The sequence below is a fragment of the Bos grunniens genome, chromosome 14 (genome assembly GCF_055505025.1).
Source record: "Bos grunniens cultivar Pamir isolate PY7600 chromosome 14, Bosgru_T2T1.0, whole genome shotgun sequence".
In the NCBI taxonomy this organism is placed as follows: domain Eukaryota; kingdom Metazoa; phylum Chordata; class Mammalia; order Artiodactyla; family Bovidae; genus Bos; species Bos grunniens.
The window spans coordinates 4,114,939-4,136,800 of NC_141178.1; the positions used below are offsets into that span (position 1 = coordinate 4,114,939).

Here is a 21,862-nt window from a genome sequence, read left to right on the forward strand (position 1 = left end):
TTTAAATGACTTCTGATGTTGGCTCTGCTAAAGAGAATATACAGAACTAATTCTGGTTAAATAATTTACCGTCAAAATTATGTTTTTTATGTTAAATTTTCTAATTAAATTTTATTTTTAATACCTTTTTTCTCTTCTACACTATTTATTGAAATGAATTGTTAATTTCCAATAGAAGGATTTGGGTAATGAAACAGCCAATATGTCTACCTATTATAGAAAATGTAGAAATAAAAATGCAGGGTTTCAACAATAAATTACAGTACCATATTCCATCATCGGACCATAGTCATATTGGATTTTCTTTTTCAGTAATAGAAAATGTGGCTTGTTTCTCAAACTTGGTTATGAAATACTTCTAGACACAGTAGGCCTGAATTTTAGATAAATTAATCAGGGATGTATTTGTAACTGTATGCTAGATAATTACAATTATTTTTCTACTTCATTTTGCAATGCAATATTCATCTTTTATATTACCAAATTTTCTTCTCAATAAAATTAATAGTACCTGGGGATTTGAGGTTACCTGGTAACTACTGAACTACTGGAAACTTGCTGAAAGCCAGGGGTATCCATTCAATCTAATTATTTTGCTTTTGGTCTTTCTTTTGTTTAAGGATTGAAACAAGCTGAGCCAACCATGACTGGCAAAACACAGACCAGCAACGTCACCAATAAGAATGACCCTAAGTCCATCAACTCTCGTGTTTTCATTGGCAACCTGAATACAGCCATCGTCAAGAAAGTTGACATTGAAGCTATTTTCTCAAAGTATGGAAAAATAGTTGGCTGCTCAGTTCACAAAGGCTATGCATTTGTACAGTACATGAGTGAGCGCCACGCAAGAGCGGCAGTGGCTGGAGAAAACGCCAGGATCATTGCAGGCCAACCACTTGGTAAGTCCTGCTGACTGTGGCTTCACGTTAGAGTTCTACTCTCCAAGCACACTTGGACATAACGTTGTTGTTGAAAAGCCAGTACTACCACGGTATTTATCCCTTAACCAGTTAGAGCGCCCTTACATTTATAACTGATATTGTTTTCTTGTTCTCATATTATACTAATTATAAGTGTCTCATTTTCTCTACAAGTTATAAGTTTGAGATGAAGGTTGATTTGTAATACTTAGTACCACCACCAGGCTTAATAGGCAAGTGAAAGATATGCATCACATTTAACTTTGTTTGACTTGATTAATGTCTTATCTTCCAGGAAATACTATGTGAAGCAAAAGAATCATAATAATTAATTTTTATACTTATAGTACTTATTCTGAGAGGCTAATGTATTTCCCTCACTTATTGTTTTTATTTTGGGAGGAGAAGGGATAGAAAATAACAAAAAGAAGTAAATCCTGAGAACTGGAAAAGGAGTATAAACTACCCTTTCTTCTCTTGTCCATCATGCCTTTTCAGTCATGTGCAGTAATCAGATTTATGTCTCATATCCAGAAAATAATATAACTCTTTCTTCAAAGAAAGGAGCATACAGTCTGAAGTAAAAAGAAAATTCTTAGGAGAAAATGTTTTGTAGTAAGTATGCAGATAAAAATAAAAAATTAGACAATCTTTTTTCTACTTAAGTAAAAAGTAGAATTAATACCTCAGTGATTCTCTAATTTATATCTCTTGTCATGTTCAGACTCTTGCATTAAACTGATTATACATTGTCTTCTTTTGGATATCCAACAAGCATGTTGGCTTCATATGCCTAGAGCACATAGCAGTACTCCTGATTTTTCACATCACAACTGTCTCCACCCTCACACTTCTCCACTGTAGTAAGTGGAAGCTTCATTTATCCAGTTTTCAAATGAAATCCTGAGTGTCAACCTTGATTCTTCTCTTCCCCTCACACTCCGAATACAATCCATCGTCACGTTTCTCACCATTAGTATATCCCAAAACCAATCGACTTTTAAATCTATACCAATAGCCATCTTATACAGGCCACCATTATCTCAGGGGGACTCCTGAAATAACCCCTTAATTGGTCTGTCTCTTTCCACTCCTGCAAGAATACCCGTTTAAAAACATAAGTGAGATTACGCCATTAATTTCTCTTCCATCTCTAATACATTGACATTGCTCCCAGAATAAAGTTTCTATTCTCTGCCATGGCTATGATGCTACCACCTCTTCAACGCCTTCTCTCTGCCTTGTACCACTTCAGTGTCACTGGCTGTCTTGATAGATATACCTCAGACATTCAAAAACTGTTCCTGCCTCAGAGGCTTTGGATTTACTGTTCCCTCTGCTCAGAAGACAGGTCTTTCTAATTATTTTTCCCTGTTTTATTGTATGCCATTCTCAAGTTCTACTTTCTCTGAAAGGGTTTTCTGACCGACTTATCTAAAATAAAATAGTCTTCTGCCCTCTTACCTGCATTGTCTATTGGATTATTATACTTTTTATTTTTTTTCATGGCCCTCATGTATCTGGAATTACATTTTTTTGATATTTTGTGTCCATGCCGTGAGGCTTGCATGATCTCAGTACTCCTGCCTGGGACTGCAAACAGGCTAAGAAGTGAAAGCTCAGAATCCTAACCACTAGGCCACCAGGGAACTCCCTGCAATTACAGATTTTAATTTATGATGTTACTTCTAACATGTCCACCAATGTAAAGATGAAGGTGCATATAAAAGAAACAAGATAAAAATGCATAGACAAAGCAAGCTGAGTGTAAAGAATGTTGCATTAAAGGTATATAATTTAATTATAAAAATTTTGGGAGAAGGTGTGGAATTCAATATAGTGAGAGTAAAATCTTAGGTATCAGTTTTGAGGGGATAAAAGAAGTTTTATGTAAGTGCTTGCAATAAAACCTCAGAATACCATTACCATATAGGAATATAGTTTTATTTATATTTCTCCAATTAACTTTTCTGTATTTTAAAGAAAAATAAAGCCTTCCAAAATATAGTGGTAAGTTTCTATGTTTGTCCTTTGTTTTCAGTGTCACCATTCTGCTCCTTTACCTTGATATTGGAATTTTTTGACCAATTATGCCTTACCTTCTAAATTGAAATCTCTACTTCAGGGCCACATCTGAGCCAAGTATCAGAGAAATAACCATTTATTACCTGTATCATGATTATTATAAAACTAGTACATATTTGTAGAAATGCATTTAATTACTAATTAAAAAAAAATAATTGCCAATATAAAGTCAGTTAAAAGCTAATCTCCCAGAGTCCCTTTTCCTACGTTGGAGAGGGGGCCATTTCCCCCCTCTACCCATCTTGAGTTCTTGTGAGTGGGCTAATAATAAAATCGACACAGCTCAGATTAACAGGAGAAAAAGAAACAAATTGTAATTCAGTCACATGGAGGTCTCACAGAATTGCCTGAGAAATGGCCAAAGCAGGCAGCTTTTATACATTTTTAGACAGAAATAAATAAAACAATAAATTTGCAAAGAATTGGTGGGACAAAGAAACAGGCTTTGGGACTTAATTAGTAAGGAATTTAAACAAAGTTTGAGCTTGGGTAGTACATTAGTAAAGAAGTGAGAAGAGCTGCTTTCACACAGGTTTTTCTGCCTGAATTCCCTGTCTCTGCAAATAAGGCTGTCCTTCTTCCCCCAAGTGTAGGGAGGGCACCTTTCACATGAGAGAGATTTATTTCCTGACTTTAGAGAGACAGAGAAGTGGTTCAGCGTCCCTCTTGCATCAACTGCACTTTATTTCAAAATAATCCATATGCCAATGAGGCATCCTTTGGGGCCACCTATCCTTGGTCCAAACACCCATCACCAGCCTTTATCAGAGAAAAATGCAGTGGCGAAGAGGCAATAGCCACACTAAACATTTAGCGCCTTACTTACCCAAGGGGGGAGAATGATGACGCCAAATCACTGTGCTTTGAGAGCCACAGAATTAAGCCATGCTTATGATAAGAGGCCAGTTTTCCCTTTTCAGTCATTCTGGAATTCTGTCTCAGATGTGTCCTCCATTTAATCTCAGCACATGACTTAATCAGTCTTAATCACCCTTTCTGCCTCAATCCAAGTAAAAGACTTCATTCCTTTACTGTAATTGAAATCTAGTCTCTCATTCCTTGTGTCTAATCAGAATGCCTTTTCATACAAAGTAGGTGTTTTATAGCTTCATAACTTTTGCTTTTCAGGACTCATGTTTCAGTATACCGACCTGGTCTTAAACCATATTGCTAGAGACTCAGGCAAAGGCTTGTCTTCCAGATGTTCCTTATAGGACAGCTGGTCCTGAAGAAAATACTTAGCTTTCCAGGAGGTATACCCACTTCTGGCTTTATATATTTTGTTTTTGGTGACAGGGGGATACTTAGGTGTAGGTCAAATCACTTGCTTCTTGAAATTTTAGACTCTCAATGAGATTGTTTATGATTTGCAGCTCCTACTAAACCTTATAAGCTCTTAATTTCAAGTGAATTGATTATGGATCAAATAATAGACCCCGTCACATAAAATTGATAATTAACTTCATGTACCTCAACCTGTATAAATATTTTTCTTTTTATTTATAATGAGAAGAAAATTACTATTAAGGCATGCACTGGGCTAGTACTTTTCCTATATTATCTTATCTCAGTGTGTATTCAAGTAACTTCTAAGTAGAAACAATCTTCACATCACCGTGTGCTTAAATTTTTTATAATGCAATTTAGAAATTAAACTTCAGTAGTATCAGAAAAAAAATTAAACATCTTAATGTGAGTTCTCATAGTTCTATGGAATTATAGGTATACCCTTAAACTGAGAATTGATTATGCATGTGATGAAACCTAGCTTTTATCAAGTGGAAAATATTAACAGCCATTTTGTGTCTGCAAGTAAGGAGACACTGAAATGTTTTAAGTTGTTGAAAATTTTTTATTGAAAGAATAATCCATTAGCAGTTTGATGGATTAATTAATGTGATATAAAGCTAGAAACAAGGACATGTGTTGGGAGACTACTAAAAGAGTCCAGGTTTCAAATTATAGAAATGAAGAGGGAAAAATTAGGAAAATGATGTAGAATCAATAAGACTTAATGGCTAGTTCTCAAAAATGGGTGAGCCAGAAAGAAAGAAGAATCAAGAATGATTCCCATATTTCTGGTTGAGTTCTCTGTTGAATTGCCTTGTGGATCACGAGGATGGTGGAGAATGATTTCCAAAGGAATAAAGATTTTTTCATAGGACAGTGAGTTCAGAATTGAATAGATGTATTGAGATTGATGTACTTCAGGATATCCAGGTGTATGTATCTCATAGAATCTTGCAAGTTCAAACTAAGAAGAGAGATTTAGACTAAAAGTAAAAAATGTGTGTCATCAACACAGTGTTAACACTATGGAGATGGATAAGCTCACCCTGGGGAAGTATATAGCATGAGAAGAGTGTTGGCTGAAGATGGATATGTGGAGAAATCTTTGAGTCCAAATAACTAGAAGAGTTATAATCAGCCTTCTGAAAATCTCCATCTGAACTGCTTTTGCACAGCTCTTTGCTCTCCCAATTCTAAATGGCAGTTACAGTGCCCTTCCTAAACTTCCTGTATTGATGACTGCTTTCTTAGCGATTGATCCTTATGTAAGTTCCATTATACTATCAGTACTAATGATTTCCAAACCTCCAAGGCCATGTGTACAAGTATTCTTATTTATTCTAATATTTAAAAATCTCATTTAGGAGAGCTTGAGCCTATTATCTTCAAAGCTGGAGTTTATTTTCATGTCATTGTCTTCTATACTCAAAGTCATTTGCTCAGCTGAGTAGCAGAGAAAACTTCATCCAACTTGCCAAATTTCAGTGTCTGTCTTTGATAAAACCACTGACATAAATATCTTTCAACCAAGTGCCAGTCAGTCACTGCAGACCCAGTCAAGATGATTTCACTCACTTGACTACATTAGTATACCTGAACAGTTAAGAACCAGAACTCCATATACCTGTATTATAAAATATTCTGTATCTTCTGGTGAAAACATCTTTTAACCATGAAATTATCATCAAATTCTCATTTGAAATTTTAAGCAAGTATATATTTTACATTCTTCTCAAATTCACATAAAATGAGAAATTATTTTTTAAATTGCTGGATTCTACCAAAAAATTATAGTGCACAGAGTACTAAGGGAGCTCAGAAATTAGAGCTCAAAATATTGGAACTCTAATTTGAATTTTGAAAGTAGGTCACAGTCTAATGTTTTGATTAACTTTTCTCTCTTGGATTTTTTATTCATACTATGCTGACAACATTCCTAAAATTTATACCATAACTTATGAGAAGACACCTTGAATTAGTTCCATGGTCTAGCCATTTTACCAACATGATAATGAGCCCAAGGACTATTTTATAGAATACATAGTTTGTTTGCTGAAGTCGTTTCCCTTAAAGGCTTATAGCACATAAACTAGTAATTAAGGTGATATGTTTCCCTTCTGATTAGACGCCTATATATGTGTTACTCCAGAATGATTAAACAAAAAACAAAGAACAATATCTATTTCCTCAAACTGCACTGAATGTCTCCATTCTTTTTTAAATCTGTGATCAAGTCATGCCCCAAACCTGACTGTGAATTTGACGTGTTTACTAGGGTGCCTTCTCCCCTCTCCTGTGCTACTTAAAGTTTATGCCTTTGTTTTCAGTTCACACTTCACTCATTCAAACTTGTGTGGCACGTGGTATCGTGCCAGCTGTGACCACAGTCTGTGACATATTTCAGAATGATCCTCTCTTCTTTTCTCCATTGAGATCTCTTCTTATTCCCAGGGCACAGTTGACCTTCTGAAAAAATTTACCTGATAAATGCCCTTTATCCTTTGCTTGGAGAAGTGATATTTGAACACATTGCTGCTGCTGCTGCTGCGTCGCTTCAGTCGTGTCTGACCCTGTGCGACCCCATAGACAGCAGCCCACTAGGCTCCTCTGTCCCTGGCATTCTCCAGGCAAGAACACTGGAGTGGGTTGCCATTTCCTTCTCCAGTGCATGAAAGTGAAAAGTGAAAGTGAAGTCGTTCAGTCGTGCCTGACTCTTAGCGACCCCATGGACTGCAGCCTACCAGGCTCCTCTGCCCACGGGATTTTCCAGGCAAGAGTACTGGAGTGGGGTGCCATTGCCTTCTCCCTATTTGAACACATTAAAGGATTTTATTTTATTTTTATTTTTTTTCCTTTGTCTAATTATTTTTTTTTTCTTTGATTTATTTTAAAAAAAAAAAATCACATGCTCCCCATCCTGAACCCTCCTCCCTCCCAACCTCCCCATACCATCCCCCTGGGCCTTCCCAGCGCACCAGCCCCAAGCATCCAGCATCGTGCACTGAACCTGGACTGGCATCTCGTTTCATACATGACATTTCACATGTTTCAATGACATTCTCCCAAATCTTCCCACCCTCTCCCACAGAGTCCATAAGACTGTTCTATACATCAGTGTCTCTTTTGCTGTCTCGTACACAGGGTTATCGTTACCATCTTTCTAAATTCCATATACATGCGTTAGTATACTGTATTTATGTTTTTCCTTCTGGCTTACTTCACTCTGTATAATAGTCTCCAGTTTCATCCACCTCATTAGAACTGATTCAAATGTATTCTTTTTAATGGCTGAGTAATACTCCATTGTGTATATGTACCACAGCTTTCTTATCCATTCATCTGCTGATGGACATCTAGGTTGCTTCCATGTCCTGGCTATTATAAACAGTGCTGCGATGAACATTGGGGTACACGTGTCTCTTTCCCTTCTGGTTTCCTCAGTATGTATGCCCAGCAGTGGGATTGCTGGATCATAAGGCAGTTCTATTTCCAGTTTTTTAAGGAATCTCCACACTGTTCTCCATAGTGGCTGTACTAATTTGCATTCCCACCAACAGTGTAAGAGGGTTCCCTTTTCTCCACACCCTCTCCAGCATTTATTATTTGTAGACTTTTGGATCGCAGCCATTCTGACTGGTGTGAAGTGGTACCTCATAGTGGTTTTGATTTGCATTTCTCTGATAAAGAGTGATGTTGAACATCTTTTCAAGTGTTTGTTAGCCATCTGTATGTCTTCTTTGGAGAAATGTCTATTTAGATCTTTGGCCCATTTTTTGATTGGGTCATTTATTTTTCTGGAGTTGAGCTGTAGGAGTTGCTTGTATATTTTTGAGATTAGTTGTTTGTCGGTTGCTTCATTTGCTATTATTTTCTCCCATTCTGAAGGCTGTCTTTTCACCTTGCTAATAGTTTCCTTTGATGTGCAGAAGCTTTTAAGTTTAATTAGGTCCCATTTGTTTATTTTTGCTTTTATTTCCAATATTCTGGGAGGTGGGTCATAGAGGATCCTACTGTGATGTATGTCAGAGAGTGTTTTGCCTATGTTCTCCTCTAGGAGTTTTATAGTTTCTGGTCTTATGTTGAGATCTTTAATCCATTTTGAGTTTATTTTTGTATATGGTGTTAGAAAGTGTTCTAGTTTCATTCTTTTACAAGTGGTTGACCAGATTTCCCAGCACCACTTGTTAAAGAGATTGTCTTTAATCCACTGTATATTCTTGCCTCCTTTGTCAAAGATAAGGTGTCCATATGTGCGTGGATTTATCTCTGGGCTTTCTATTTTGTTCCATTGATCTATATTTCTGTCTTTGTGCCAGTACCATACTGTCTTGATAACTGTGGCTTTGTAGTAGAGCCTGAAGTCAGGTAGGTTGATTCCTCCAGTTCCATTTTTCTTTCTCAAGATCGCTTTGGCTATTCGAGGTTTTTTGTATTTCCATACAAATTGTGAAATTATTTGTTCTAGCTCTGTGAAGAATACTGTTGGTAGCTTGATAGGGATTGCATTGAATCTATAAATTGCTTTGGGTAGTATACTCATTTTCACTATATTGATTCTTCCAATCCATGAACATGGTATATTTCTCCATCTATTAGTGTCCTCTTTGATTTCTTTCACCAGTGTTTTATAGTTTTCTATATATAGGTCTTTAGTTTCTTTAGGTAGATATATTCCTAAGTATTTTATTCTCTTCGTTGCAATGGTGAATGGAATTGTTTCCTTAATTTCTCTTTCTGTTTTCTCATTATTAGTGTATAGGAATGCAAGGGATTTCTGTGTGTTCATTTTATATCCTGCAACTTTACTATAATCATTGATTAGTTCTAGTAATTTTCTGGTGGAGTCTTTAGGGTTTTCTATGTAGAGGATCATGTCATCTGCAAATAGTGAGAGTTTTACTTCTTCTTTTCCAATTTGGATTCCTTTTATTTCTTTTTCTGCTCTGATTGCTGTGGCCAAAACTTCCAAAACTATGTTGAATAGTAATGGTGAAAGTGGGCACCCTTGTTTTGTTCCTGACTTTAGAGGAAATGCTTTCAATTTTTCACCATTAAGGATAATGTTTGCTGTGGGTTTGTCATATATAGCTTTTATTATGTTGAGGTATGTTCCTTCTATTCCTGCTTTCTGGAGAGTTTTTATCATAAATGGGTGTTGAATTTTGTCAAAGGCTTTCTCTGCATCTATTGAGATAATCATATGGTTTTTGTTTTTCAATTTGTTAATGTGGTGTATTACATTGATTGATTTGTGGATATTGAAGAATCCTTGCATCCCTGGGATAAAGCCCACTTGGTCATGGTGTATGATCTTTTTAATGTGTTGTTGGATTCTGATTGCTAGAATTTTGTTTAGGATTTTTGCATCTATGTTCATCAGTGATATTGGCCTATAGTTTTCTTTTTTTGTGGGATCTTTGTCAGGTTTTGGTATTAGGGTGATGGTGGCCTCATAGAATGAGTTTGGAAGTTTACCTTCCTCTGCAATTTTCTGGAAGAGTTTGAGCAGGATAGGTGTTAGCTCTTCTCTAAATTTTTGGTAGAATTCAGCTGTGAAGCCGTCTGGACCTGGGCTTTTGTTTGCTGGAAGATTTTTGATTACAGTTTCAATTTCCATGCTTGTGATGGGTCTGTTAAGGTTTTCTATTTCTTCCTGGTCGAGTTTTGGAAAGTTGTACTTTTCTAAGAATTTGTCCATTTCTTCCTCGTTGTCCATTTTATTGGCATATAATTGTTGATAATAGTCTCTTATGATCCTTTGTATTTCTATATTGTCTGTTGTGATCTCTCCACTGTCATTTCTAATTTTATTGATTTGATTTTTCTCCCTTTGTTTCTTGATGAGTCTGGCTAATGGTTTGTCAATTTTATTTATCCTTTCAAAGAACCAGCTTTTGGCTTTGTTGATTTTTGCTATGGTCTCTTTTGTTTCTTTTGCATTTATTTCTGCTCTAATTTTTAAGATTTCTTTCCTTCTACTAACCCTGGGGTTCTTCATTTCTTCCTTTTCTAGTTGTTTGAGGTGTAGAGTTAGGTTATTTATTTGACTTTTTTCTTGTTTCTTGAGGTGTGCCTGTATTGCTATGAACTTTCCCCTTAGGACTGCTTTTACTGTGTCCCACAGGTTTTGGGTTGTTGTGTTTTCATTTTCATTCGTTTCTATGCAAATTTTGATTTCTTTTTTGATTTCTTCTGTGATTTGTTGGTTATTCAGCAGGGTGTTGTTCAGCCTCCATATGTTGGAATTTTTAATAGTTTTTCTCCTGTAATTGAGATCTAATCTTACTGCATTGTGGTCAGAAAAGATGCTTGGAATGATTTCTATTTTTTTGAATTTACCAAGGCTAGCTTTATGGCCCAGGATGTGATCTATCCTGGAGAAGGTTCCATGTGCGCTTGAGAAAAAGGTGAAATTCATTGTTTTGGGATGAAATGTCCTATAGATATCAATTAGGTCTAACTGGTCTATTGTATCGTTTAAAGTTTGTGTTTCCTTGTTAATTTTCTGTTTAGTTGATCTATCCATAGGTGTGAGTGGGGTATTAAAGTCTCCCACTATTATTGTGTTATTGTTAATTTCTCCTTTCATACTTGTTAGCATTTGTCTTACATACTGCGGTGCTCCCGTGTTGGGTGCATATATATTTATAATTGTTATATCTTCTTCTTGGATTGATCCTTTGATCATTATGTAGTGACCTTCTTTGTCTCTTTTCACAGCCTTTGTTTTAAAGTCTATTTTATCTGATATGAGTATTGCTACTCCTGCTTTCTTTTGGTCCCTATTTGCATGGAAAATCTTTTTCCAGCCCTTCACTTTCAGTCTGTATGTGTCCCCTGTTTTGAGGTGGGTCTCCTGTAGACAACATATGTAGGGGTCTTGTTTTTGTATCCATTCAGCCAGTCTTTGTCTTTTGGTTGGGGCATTCAACCCATTTACATTTAAGGTAATTACTGATAAGTATGATCCCGTTGCCATTTACTTTATTGTTTGGGGTTCGAATTTATACACCATTTTTGTGTTTCCTGTCTAGAGAATATCCTTTAGTATTTGTTGTAGAGCTGGTTTGGTGGTACAGAATTCTCTCAGCTTTTGCTTATCTGAGAAGCTTTTGATTTCTCCTTCATACTTGAATGAAATCCTTGCTGGGTACAATAATCTGGGCTGTAGGTTATTTTCTTTCATCATTTTAAGTATGTCTTGCCATTCCCTCCTGGCTTGAAGAGTTTCTATTGAAAGATCAGCTGTTATCCTTATGGGAATTCCCTTGTGTGTTATTTGTTGTTTTTCCCTTGCTGCTTTTAATATTTGTTCTTTGTGTTTGATCTTTGTTAATTTGAGTAATATGTGTCTTGGGGTGTTTCGCCTTGGGTTTATCCTGTTTGGGATTCTCTGGGTTTCTTGGACTTGGGTGATTATTTCCTTCCCCAGTTTAGGGAAGTTTTCAACTATTATCTCCTCAAGTATTTTCTCATGGTCTTTCTTTTTGTCTTCTTCTTCTGGTACCCCTATGATTCGAATGTTGTAGCGTTTAATATTATCCTGGAGGTCTCTGAGATTGTCCTCATTTCTTTTAATTCGTTTTTCTTTTATTCTCTCTGATTCATTTATTTCTACCATTCTATCTTCTAATTCACTAATCCTATCTTCTGCCTCTGTTATTCTACTATTTGTTGCCTCCAGAGTGTTTTTAATTTCATTTATTGCATTATTCATTGTATATTGACTCTTTTTTATTTCTTCTAGGTCCTTGTTAAACCTTTCTTGCATCTTCTCAATCCTTGTCTCCAAGCTATTTATCTGTGATTCCATTTTAATTTCTAGATTTTGGATCAATTTCACTATCATTATTCGGAATTCTTTATCAGGTAGATTCCCTATCTCTTCCTCTTTTGTTTGGTTTGGTGGGCATTTATCCTGTTCCTTTATCTGCTGGCTATTCCTCTGTCTCTTCATCTTGTTTAAATTGCTGAGTATGGGGTGTCCTTTCTGTATTCTGGCAGTTTGTGGAGTTCTCTTTATTGTGGCTATTCCTCACTGTGTGTGGGTTTGTACAGGTGGCTTGTCAAGGTTTCCTGGTTAGGGAAGCTTGTGTCAGTGTTCTGATGGGTGGAACTGTATTTCTTCTCTTTGTTCAGTCGCGCTGTGGGGAGGGAGGGAGGGATGCTGCAAGCAAATAACACTGGCGTGCGCTCGCAGTGCCTCAGCCACACTGGGTCTGCCCCCGCTCACTGCGCGTGTAGCCTCTCTGCCCACACTGCTCGGGCTCTAGGTTGTTCCGCCGGGAACAGTCCGAGGCTGGCCCTGGGTTGCATGTACCTCCCAGGTCCAAGCCGCTCAGGTTCAGGCACTCGGATAGTCCTCAGAGGCGCAGACTCAGTTGGGCCTGAGTATTGTGCTCTTCCCAGGTCCGAGCAGCTCAAGTGATGAGGTGTTTGGCGAGCGCCAATGCTGCGACTTATCGCCTCCCCGCCACTCGGTTATCTGGGCGCAAAACCGGCGCACCTTCTTAGGCAGATGTTAACCGTCCAGACCCCCAAGGAGTTTTAGTTAGCAAAGAAGCCTGCTTACAGTTTTATAGATAATGTCTCTCTGGGGCTGCGATTGCCCCCTTCCTGCTCTGGCTGCCTATCACCGGAGGGGGAAGGTCTGCAGCCGGCTATCTCTGTTCAATTCTTTGTTCCGTGCGCGGGCCTGGCGGTCTTAGGTTGGGGCTGGCTTTTCGCGTAGTAGATATCCCACAGTCTGGTTTGTTAGCCCAAATTATTTCGCTCAGATAGTGCTCAGGGTATTCAGGCCAGATTCTTACTCTAAGCGATGCAGCCCGCGCTGCGCCTCCCTGCCCAGCCCCCGCTTGTTAATGGCGCCTGCAGGCGTCTGCGCTGCTTCTCCACTGGGGGAGTTACCGTAGGACTCGCAATCTTCGAGTTTTAATTGTTTATTTATTTTTTCTTCCTGTTATGTTGCCCTCTGTGCTTCCAAAGCTCGGCACAGATTCGGCAGTGAGAAGGTTTCCTGGTGTTTGGAAACTTCTCTCTTTTTAAGACTCCCTTCCCGGGACGGAGCTCCGTCCCTCCCTCTTTTGTCTCTTTTTTTGTCTTTTATATTTTTTCCTACCTCCTTTCGAAGAGTTGGATTGCTTTTCTGGGTGCCTGATGTCCTCTGCCGGCATTCAGAAGTTGTTTTGTGGAATTTACTCGACGTTTAAATGCTCTTTTGATGAATTTGTGGGGGAGAAAGTGTTCTCCCTGTCCTACTCCTCCGCCATCTTGGCTCCTCCCCTAAAGGATTTTAAATAAATAAACTGGGTGGAGAGATGGATTTTGTGTACTGCTGCCTTCCTAGTACCCACAGCATGCCTTGTGGGTATGATAAGGAAGAAATGTGGGAAAAATTTAATTTTCTTGGCGTATACATCTTCAGTTCTTTAACACATCTTTTGTGCTACAGTTGAAAAAGTGATGCCCTTTTTTTATCCCTGGTGTCCTGCCTTTGATATGTAATGAATGATTGCTGAACTGTGGAAAAGAACAATTAATTGCATTTCATCCACAGTACTTGGGGATTTTAGAAAATCAGAATCTAACTGTGAAGTTATTCTGAATATGTTTTGTTAAAAAACATAATTTTTATAATGCACAGCTCTTTACAAAAATGCATTTCAATTTGGTTATTTAACATAATTTAAATTTAAAAATTTAAAAGAGAATCCTCTTAGTACTTCGTTGAAATTGAATTCTAGGTTTTGTTAATGTTAGAAATATTTATTATATTTTTAATCCAAATTTAGCCAGTGGAACTACTTTTTCTCAAACACATTATGTGAGAGATGAAATAAACATTTGAAATGTCTAATACTGACAATTTTTATATGAGAGGTCACACATAAAGTGTCATCTTGTACCGAAATATCATGCAGAGGTTGGGACTAAGTCTAGATCAGTTCCAATTTGCACTGATTACAGTTGGCTTGATTACAGACAGCCTATAAATAAACATTTGTAATGTCTGTATTTTTAGATAATTTCACTCATGATGGTTGCAGGAGCACAATTTACGAACTTAGGAAGTCAGTTATTAATAGTAGGAGAAATCCAACACTAAAAAAATCATTTATCGGTCGAAACCATTTTGCTATGACACCTGTATACAGGTTCCTGTTGTTGAGGTTCAAAGTCTAGCTTAAAAGAAAGAACATAAAATAGATAATTAGATTAATTTGCATTTACACTATAAATCTCCTGAAATTGCTTAAGGAATTCAAAGAAAGTGCATGAAAAAGGATTGCTAATTTTAAAGTAAATATGGTGAATAATTTTAATCCGGACCATGAGAGAAGTGATGGAAAATGAGTTGATAAGAAGAGATATTGGAGAACAATCCTGAATATGGACAAAGCAGTAAGGAAACAAATGCTGGTAATACACCAGTATTGCTCCATGCTGGTAATACCCCAGGCATGTCCTATGAGTAATGGCTTTCAAAAGTGCTTTTATTCTCAGCCACTATTTTGCATTCGGAGAGATCTTTTCAAAAGACAAATTTAACCATATCACCCTTTGATAAAAAATTATCTGTGGTTCCTCATTGTGCTCAGAAAAGAGACTGAAACCCTGCCTGTGGCCTTCAACTTTCCCTGAGATTTGTTTTCTGCCCATCTGTGGACTTACCACATTGCCCTCTCAGCCTCTCTCGGTGCTCCATCGAAGTCAGCTTGTTCTTTGAACAAGTCGTCTTCTCTCCGTCACCAGGACTTTTGCACACGCTGTCTGAGCTTGTGGAATATGCTTCCTTACCAAGCTCCCCGCCGTCCCACCTCACTTCTCCACTTTAGCACTCCCTTCAGTGGCTGTTTGTCCTTCAGATCTCAGGTCAAATGTTTAAAGAAACCTACTTTGATATCTCAAAACTACTGGCATCCCTTTCTAGTGCATATCTCTTTTCAGTTCTATTTTTATACTGACTATTTTGCGATTGGTGCCTGTTCCTTCTCCCCACAGGTCCGTTCCTTGAGAACATGGACAACGCATGTTTATATGCATCTTTCTGGCACCTTGGCGTGTGCTGACACTTTCATGATAAATGCTCCATGTGTTCTGGGCGAATGAATGAACATTTATAGGAACAGGTGGGTTTCACTACAGGCCCTTTTGTGCCCAGTTGCTTCAGTCGTGTCCGACTCTCTGGACCCCATGGACTGCAGCCCACCAGGCTCCTCCGTCCACAGGATTCTCCAGGCAAGAGTACTGGGTGTGCCTTCCTCCAGGGGATCTTCCTGACCCAGGGATCCAACCCACCTCTCCTGCACCTCCTGCACTGCAGGTGGATTCTTTACCACTGAGCCATTAGAGAAGTCCAAAAGGGCCTTTTACCCCCATTGAAAAGTGTAACAGAAAAAGAAAGACAGGGAAAGAAGGAGAAAGAGGAGGAAGAGAAGGCAGAGAAAGAAAAAGGGGCGGTTGCACGTTCCCAAGGAAGGAAGTAATTATAATGGGGTTGGTGTAAAGAGAAGGCTCTGTGGCCCCCTTGAGGGGGGATTCAGTCTCTCAAAGTCAGACACCCAGAAACAGTGATGCAATGCATGCCAAGTGGCTTCAGCCATGTCCGACTCTTTGCGACTCTATGGACTGTAGCCTGCCAGGCTCCTCTGTGCGTGGGAGTCTCCAGCCAAGGATACCAGACTCTGTTGCCACGTCCTCCTCCAGGGCATCTTTTGGACCCAGGGATCGAACCTGCATCTTATTTATGTCTCCTGCCTTGGCAGGCAGGTTCTTTACCACTAATGCCACCTGGGAAGCCCAAGCTATTCAGTAGTCCTGACTTTATTTTTCTAAAAATAGCCCAGTCTTTAATAAGCATCAAATAGCAACATATACATGTTTTGTCCAAATGTTGTAGTAAATGATATGTGGGTTTAGAGAGAGATTTCATTCATGGAATGCTTCCTTTCCAGTCCTTAAAATGGCACCCATTAGTAGCTTTTTTACTGTCATTAGTGGCTCACGGAGAAGGCAACGGCACCCCACTCCAGTGTTCTTGCCTGGAGAATCCCAGGGACGGGGGAGCCTGGTGGGCCGCCGTCTATGGGGTCACATGGGGTCAGACACGACTGAAGCGACTTAGCAGCAGTAGCAGTGGCTAGGTATTGTCACAGTACCTCATCACTGTCAAAGCTTCGCCAGCACGGATTATCTTAGTTGATTCTCACAACAGTGCTGAGAGGGATGTAATATGAAGTCATGTATATTCTGCTGGCTAGAAACTGAAGTTCAGAGAAAGAAACTTGCCTCTTAACACACAGATGCTGTCTGCTGCTGGATGTAAAACTCACATAATCTCATTCTAATTATTTTCACTATTTATTCTTTCTCCAAGAAAAGATTATTTATTTATCTCTGCTTGGCTGTGCTGGGTCTTAGCTGCTGCGCGGGCTTCCTCTAGATGCAGAGAGCGAGAGCTGCCCTCTAGTCGGGTGCGTGTGCTCCTGATTGCGGAGGCTTCCTTGGTGAGGAGCTCAGCCTCAGGAGCTGTGGTTCCTGGGCTCCAGAGCACAGGCTCAACCACTGTTGCACCTGGGCTTAGCTGCTCCACCACACCCGGGATCCTCCTGGACCAGGGTTCGAACCCACATCTCTTGCATAGGCAAGGAGATTCTTTACCACTGAGCCACCAGAGAAACCCCACTCTTCATTCCTGCCAGCAATTTTTTTTATCTGAATATATCATTAGAGCTACTGCACATTGTATCATCCAAACCAGGATGCTTCTGAGAGTGAGAAGGGATGCTATCAATGATTGTGCTGTGATCCCAGGCTTACACCAGGCACCCTGAAGGCATGGTCTTTATTATCTATTGCACCTTTACTGAAAGTAGATTTGTCAACTAGCTTGTTATTTCTTATAGGACAGTTGTTGTACAGTATTTTAGTTAAAGCATAGTAGCCTCAGTGCCAGACAATCCCCAACATTTTAATAGTTAACACAGTAGAAAGTTATTCCTTTCTCACATAAAATACAATCAATGTGCTAAGGAGGAGATGGGTGAGGATGAGAGCTCTGTCCCTCTTTAATACAGGGTCCAGGCTGTGGGCTGTTCTTACATTTTGTGGTTAGTGGATACTGTAAGGAAGATGAAACTTTTCTTTCTTCTCGTCAAGGTTCGCTAGAAGATCTAATTATTAAATTGATGTAAGAGAGAGTAACTGGAGAAAAACAAATTTGCTTTGTATGTACAGGAGCTTATCAGAAATACTAAACTCAAAGAAGTGACCAAAGTAGGCAGCTTTTATAGCTTTTAGACAAAGAAACAATAAATTTGTGAAGAGTTGACAAGGTGAAGTGGTTTGGCCTTGGGGTAGTGAATTATTTAAGAAGTAACGAAGTTTGTTTATACAGTCTTCACAGCCTCAAAATTCCTGATCTCTGGTAGTAAGGATGTCTCTCTAACTCGTGGTGCAGAGAGAGTGAGTACCTTTTCCATGAGAGTTTTATTTATTGATTTCAGGGGGACAAAAAAGGGTCAGAGTGTCCTTCTTGCATTGGCTGTCTCTCAAGTAACTCTGGGAGAAGGCAATGGCACCCCACTCCAGTACTTTTGCCTGGAAAATCCCATGGATGGAGGAGCCTGGTGGGCTGCAGTCCGTGGGGTCCCTAAGAGTCGGACACGACTGAGCGACTTCACTTTCACTTTTCACTTTCATGCATTGGAGGAGGAAATGGCAACCCACTCCAGTGTTCTTGCCTGGAGAATCCCAGGGACGGGGGAGCCTGGTGGGCTGCCGTCTATGGGGTCGCACAGAGTCAGACACGACTGAAGTGACTTAGCAGCAGCAGCAGCAAGTAACTCTAATTCTAAATAATATAATAATAAATATGCCAAAGTGGAATATTTTGGCATCTCCTGATCCCCATAACTACCATGGATCCAGAAAGATGTCAAACCAGGGACGAGTGGGAAAAGAGGGCGGTGCCCTGGCAGCTTTGCATTTCACTCCCCTAAATAGTGCTCATCTGACTGCTCCTGTCTCATTGCCCGCACCTGATGCTAGGGGCTCCCCAGGCGGCGCTCGTGGTGAAGAACCTGCCTGCCGTGTAAGAGATGTAAGAGATGCAGGTTCCATCCCTGGGTCGGGACGATCCCCTGGAGGAGGGCATGGCAACCCACTCGAGTGTTCCTGCTGGAGAATCCCATGGACAAGGAGCCTGGTGGGCTACAGTCCATCGCATCTCAAAGAGTTGGACACGACTGAAGCAGCTTAGCAGGCGTGCAGCTTGACGCACACGGGCTGCCACTCCCCTCAACAACGAGCAAAGCTTTAGTGGGCAGATGCTTTGCCGCATCTGGTAAAGTAACTTGAAGCAGGTATTCATTCAGAATCCATTTCCTAATCTGTAAAGTGGAAATAATAGTGTTCAGTCCAGTGTGTAATACAGAACTCATATATTTGTGAAGGGCTTAGAACCTTACTTGCATATGGTACAAACCTTGTGATAAAAATGTGTACATGGTGATTTCAGCCTCTGAAATCATTCTAGTGCTGTGAAAAATCCTCCCTATTCTGTTTTTGTTTGTTTGTGGGTTTATTTATTTATTTATTTATTTTGCTGCATCATTCTGGGCAGATTTTGAATAGATGGCATAGATGGTCCATAAGAATAGAGTCAGTAACTGCTGAGAATAAGAAATTAATTCAGGTGATTGCAAGTGTGATGAGAGATGACTCTATAAAAGCAGATACTTAGAATCATAATTGGAAGGATGGGTGGATATGGAGAGGTAATTCTCCATGGCTGAAACATTATATCTGGAGTCCTAATTCAGGCAGAGGTGAGTAAAGGCCTGTGGGTGAAGAATAGTCTCATAAGACTAAAGAGAGATTAGATTGATGCCAGGCTGTACAGGATCTTGCAAGATATATTATTGAATCTAATTATATAGAAATATTTATGAGATTGTATTCACTCTAATGAAGATTGGCTTCAAAAGAATATCTTATATTTGTTAACTATCATTTAAGTTGCTGTTACATTTTAGTTATGTAATATATTATTTAATATGCATATTATTTCCTTGTACTGTTGAAATATTCATTCACTTCTTCCTTCATTTGTGAAAGAATTATTAATGGTCTGTACCAGCCAGGACATCAGCTAGTGTGAGGTCTGCTGGAAATGAAGATTACGCTCAGATTTAGTGCCACTGTACATGCTATTTACTGAGGATTTCATTTTTATTCTTTGTTGTTATGGTTATCTGTCATTAAGTAACATGGTGTCTGCACTTTGAAATCTCTGGTGGACTGTATATGGCCATAGACATCTTTAGAGCAATATTTCCTAACCTTGGTACTGTTTAAGTTTGGGGTCCTTTTTTCGCGGGCTTGCTCTGTGCACCTAGACTGTTTAGAAGCAGCCCTGACTTCTACCTACTGACACTAGCGGTACCCACTCCCAGTGGTGATCATGAAAAAGTCCTCTGAGGGGCAGAACCACTGCTGCTTACAGTCAGTGATGCTAAGCTGCTGCTAAGTCGCTCAGTCGTGCCCGGCTCTTAGCGACCCCGTGGACTGCAGCCCAGCAGGCTCCTCCATCCGTGGGATTCTCTGGGCAAGAGGACTGGAGTGGGTGCCATTGCCTTCTCCAATGCATGAAAGTGAAAAGTGAAAGTGAAGTCGCTCAGTCGTGCCCGGCTCTTAGCCACCCCGTGGACTGCAGCCCAGCAGGCTCCTCCGTCCGTGGGATTCTCCGGGCAAGAGGACTGGAGTGGGTGCCATTGCCTTTCTAGCGCTCTTTTAAAGTAATCATAGCAAAAGAAACTCCATTCATTTAGAAAAGTTTTAATGGTTTCAAATAAGATAACCTATGTGAAAACACATGGTGCTTGCCATTATTTTAGCAATAACATCATTTATAATATTGACACATCTTTTCTGTTTGTCCAGAAAAAGAACACTCAGTAGGTGCATTTCAGAGAAACTATTATAGGGTGTTTATGGCCATAGCTTACCACTTGTATCGCCAGTTTGTTTTAATCCTTAAAAACACGAAGACCAGAAACAAATTAATCCATCTGTACAGTTGACAGGTTCATATGTTTATTGATTTAAACAGTTTTAAAAGCTCTCTTTCTCTTCGCATCTTTAGTATAGTACCTTGCAGAGATGTGATTTCTTTCATTCAATCTTTCCATTCAAGCATTTCGGATCACCACTAGAAATTGTGACGAACAAGCCTTATAAAAGTGGCAAGTGAAAAATATTGAGTGTTGAGACTGCTCAGTTGCTCAAATATATGTGATTCAATGGTAGCTCTAAAAGCTTGTTAAGCAAAGAGATTAGAAGTGCAGCATCCCTAGGTGGTGCTTTCTCTAACAAATACATCGGCTCTCCCACTGCGTCTGCCCTCCTCCATTTTGGTGAGAGTTATTCTCCTTCCTGTGCCTTCAGCTACAAATCAGATGTGATGTCCGAACATACAGTGAGGACAGACAGTCAGATAACCTCAGCCAAAATGATGAGTGCTGATGATTATTTTGGATAAGCTAGACTGTTGCAGAATGCCTTGAGACATGCACAATCCTTGTAGGGGCTTCTAAGTCATGAAAATCTTGTAGAAAACTTCCAGAGTACTGCTGGTAATAAGGAGCCTTTTTTAGTAAGGCATCATTATATAAACCTATTGCAATTTTTACTGATAAGAAATTAGTTTTTGCCTGCCTCAGTATCTAAAGAGTGTATTATTAACAGACATTATCAACTTGATAGTTTTACAGAGTTTTTACTTCCCAAGATATAAATTATATGCTAATCTTTCAGTTAATTTGAACATTAGCTGCAATAAGAATATGAACATTGAATTATTAGTGAATCTTTGAACCTACTTACCTCTCCACCGTTCTTTCTCCCCTGATGTCCAATACATCTCTATATTTTAAGCAACCAATTTTCCAACAATTTTATATTATCCAGATATACAAAATGGTCGCCAGTTACAAAATGTTGTATTTAGATGACCATTATATTTGTTTTCAAAATTTTATTCACAATGCGGTGAAGGCTCTTGAATGTTATGCGCAAGTGAAATACTTATTGGGTGGTATTCATATGTCACTTTTATTTTATTTTCTGTAATTGACAGAAATGTGCTACTATTTTACAATAGTAGGATTTAGTAAGAACATTATCAGCTCTACATTATTTGCACTCACCGAAATTCTCAAAGAAATTCAGGATTCGCTTTGTTACATTTAAAAACCTTATCTTTCCAACATTTGTCATGGATTCTAGATTGTTACTTTAATTAACTCCATTTTACAAACAGCAAATCTTATAGCATGCTAAATGTTATAGAGAGCATCGTTTCATGAAGACAGAAGTCTTAGAATTTCTTTCTAGTATTTTTCAAGACTATTGTAGGTTATTCTTAATTCTACTGTCTGAACTATACATATAACATCTGGTAATTGTTTAAGAAGTCTTCCTCCTCTTCCTCCTTCCATCTTCATCTTCATCATTCACTGTTCTCAGATAATAACTATTAAAAACAATACTCTGTAGACTGCAGCACA

At 39.0% G+C, this 21,862-nt stretch overlaps 1 protein-coding gene across 5 annotated transcripts in view; it reads left to right on the plus strand.

The window, feature by feature from the left end:
- Window positions 1-21,862, plus strand: part of RALYL (RALY RNA binding protein like) — an 829,453-nt gene that overhangs the window by 362,090 nt on the left and 445,501 nt on the right. For all 5 annotated transcript variants that reach the window (XM_086335788.1, XM_086335791.1, XM_086335790.1 and 2 more), the window contains exon 2: window positions 621-899. In XM_086335788.1, the coding sequence (XP_086191914.1) occupies window positions 644-899 (256 nt within the window). In that variant the 5' untranslated portion in view covers window positions 621-643. The remainder of the gene's footprint in view (window positions 1-620; window positions 900-21,862) is intronic.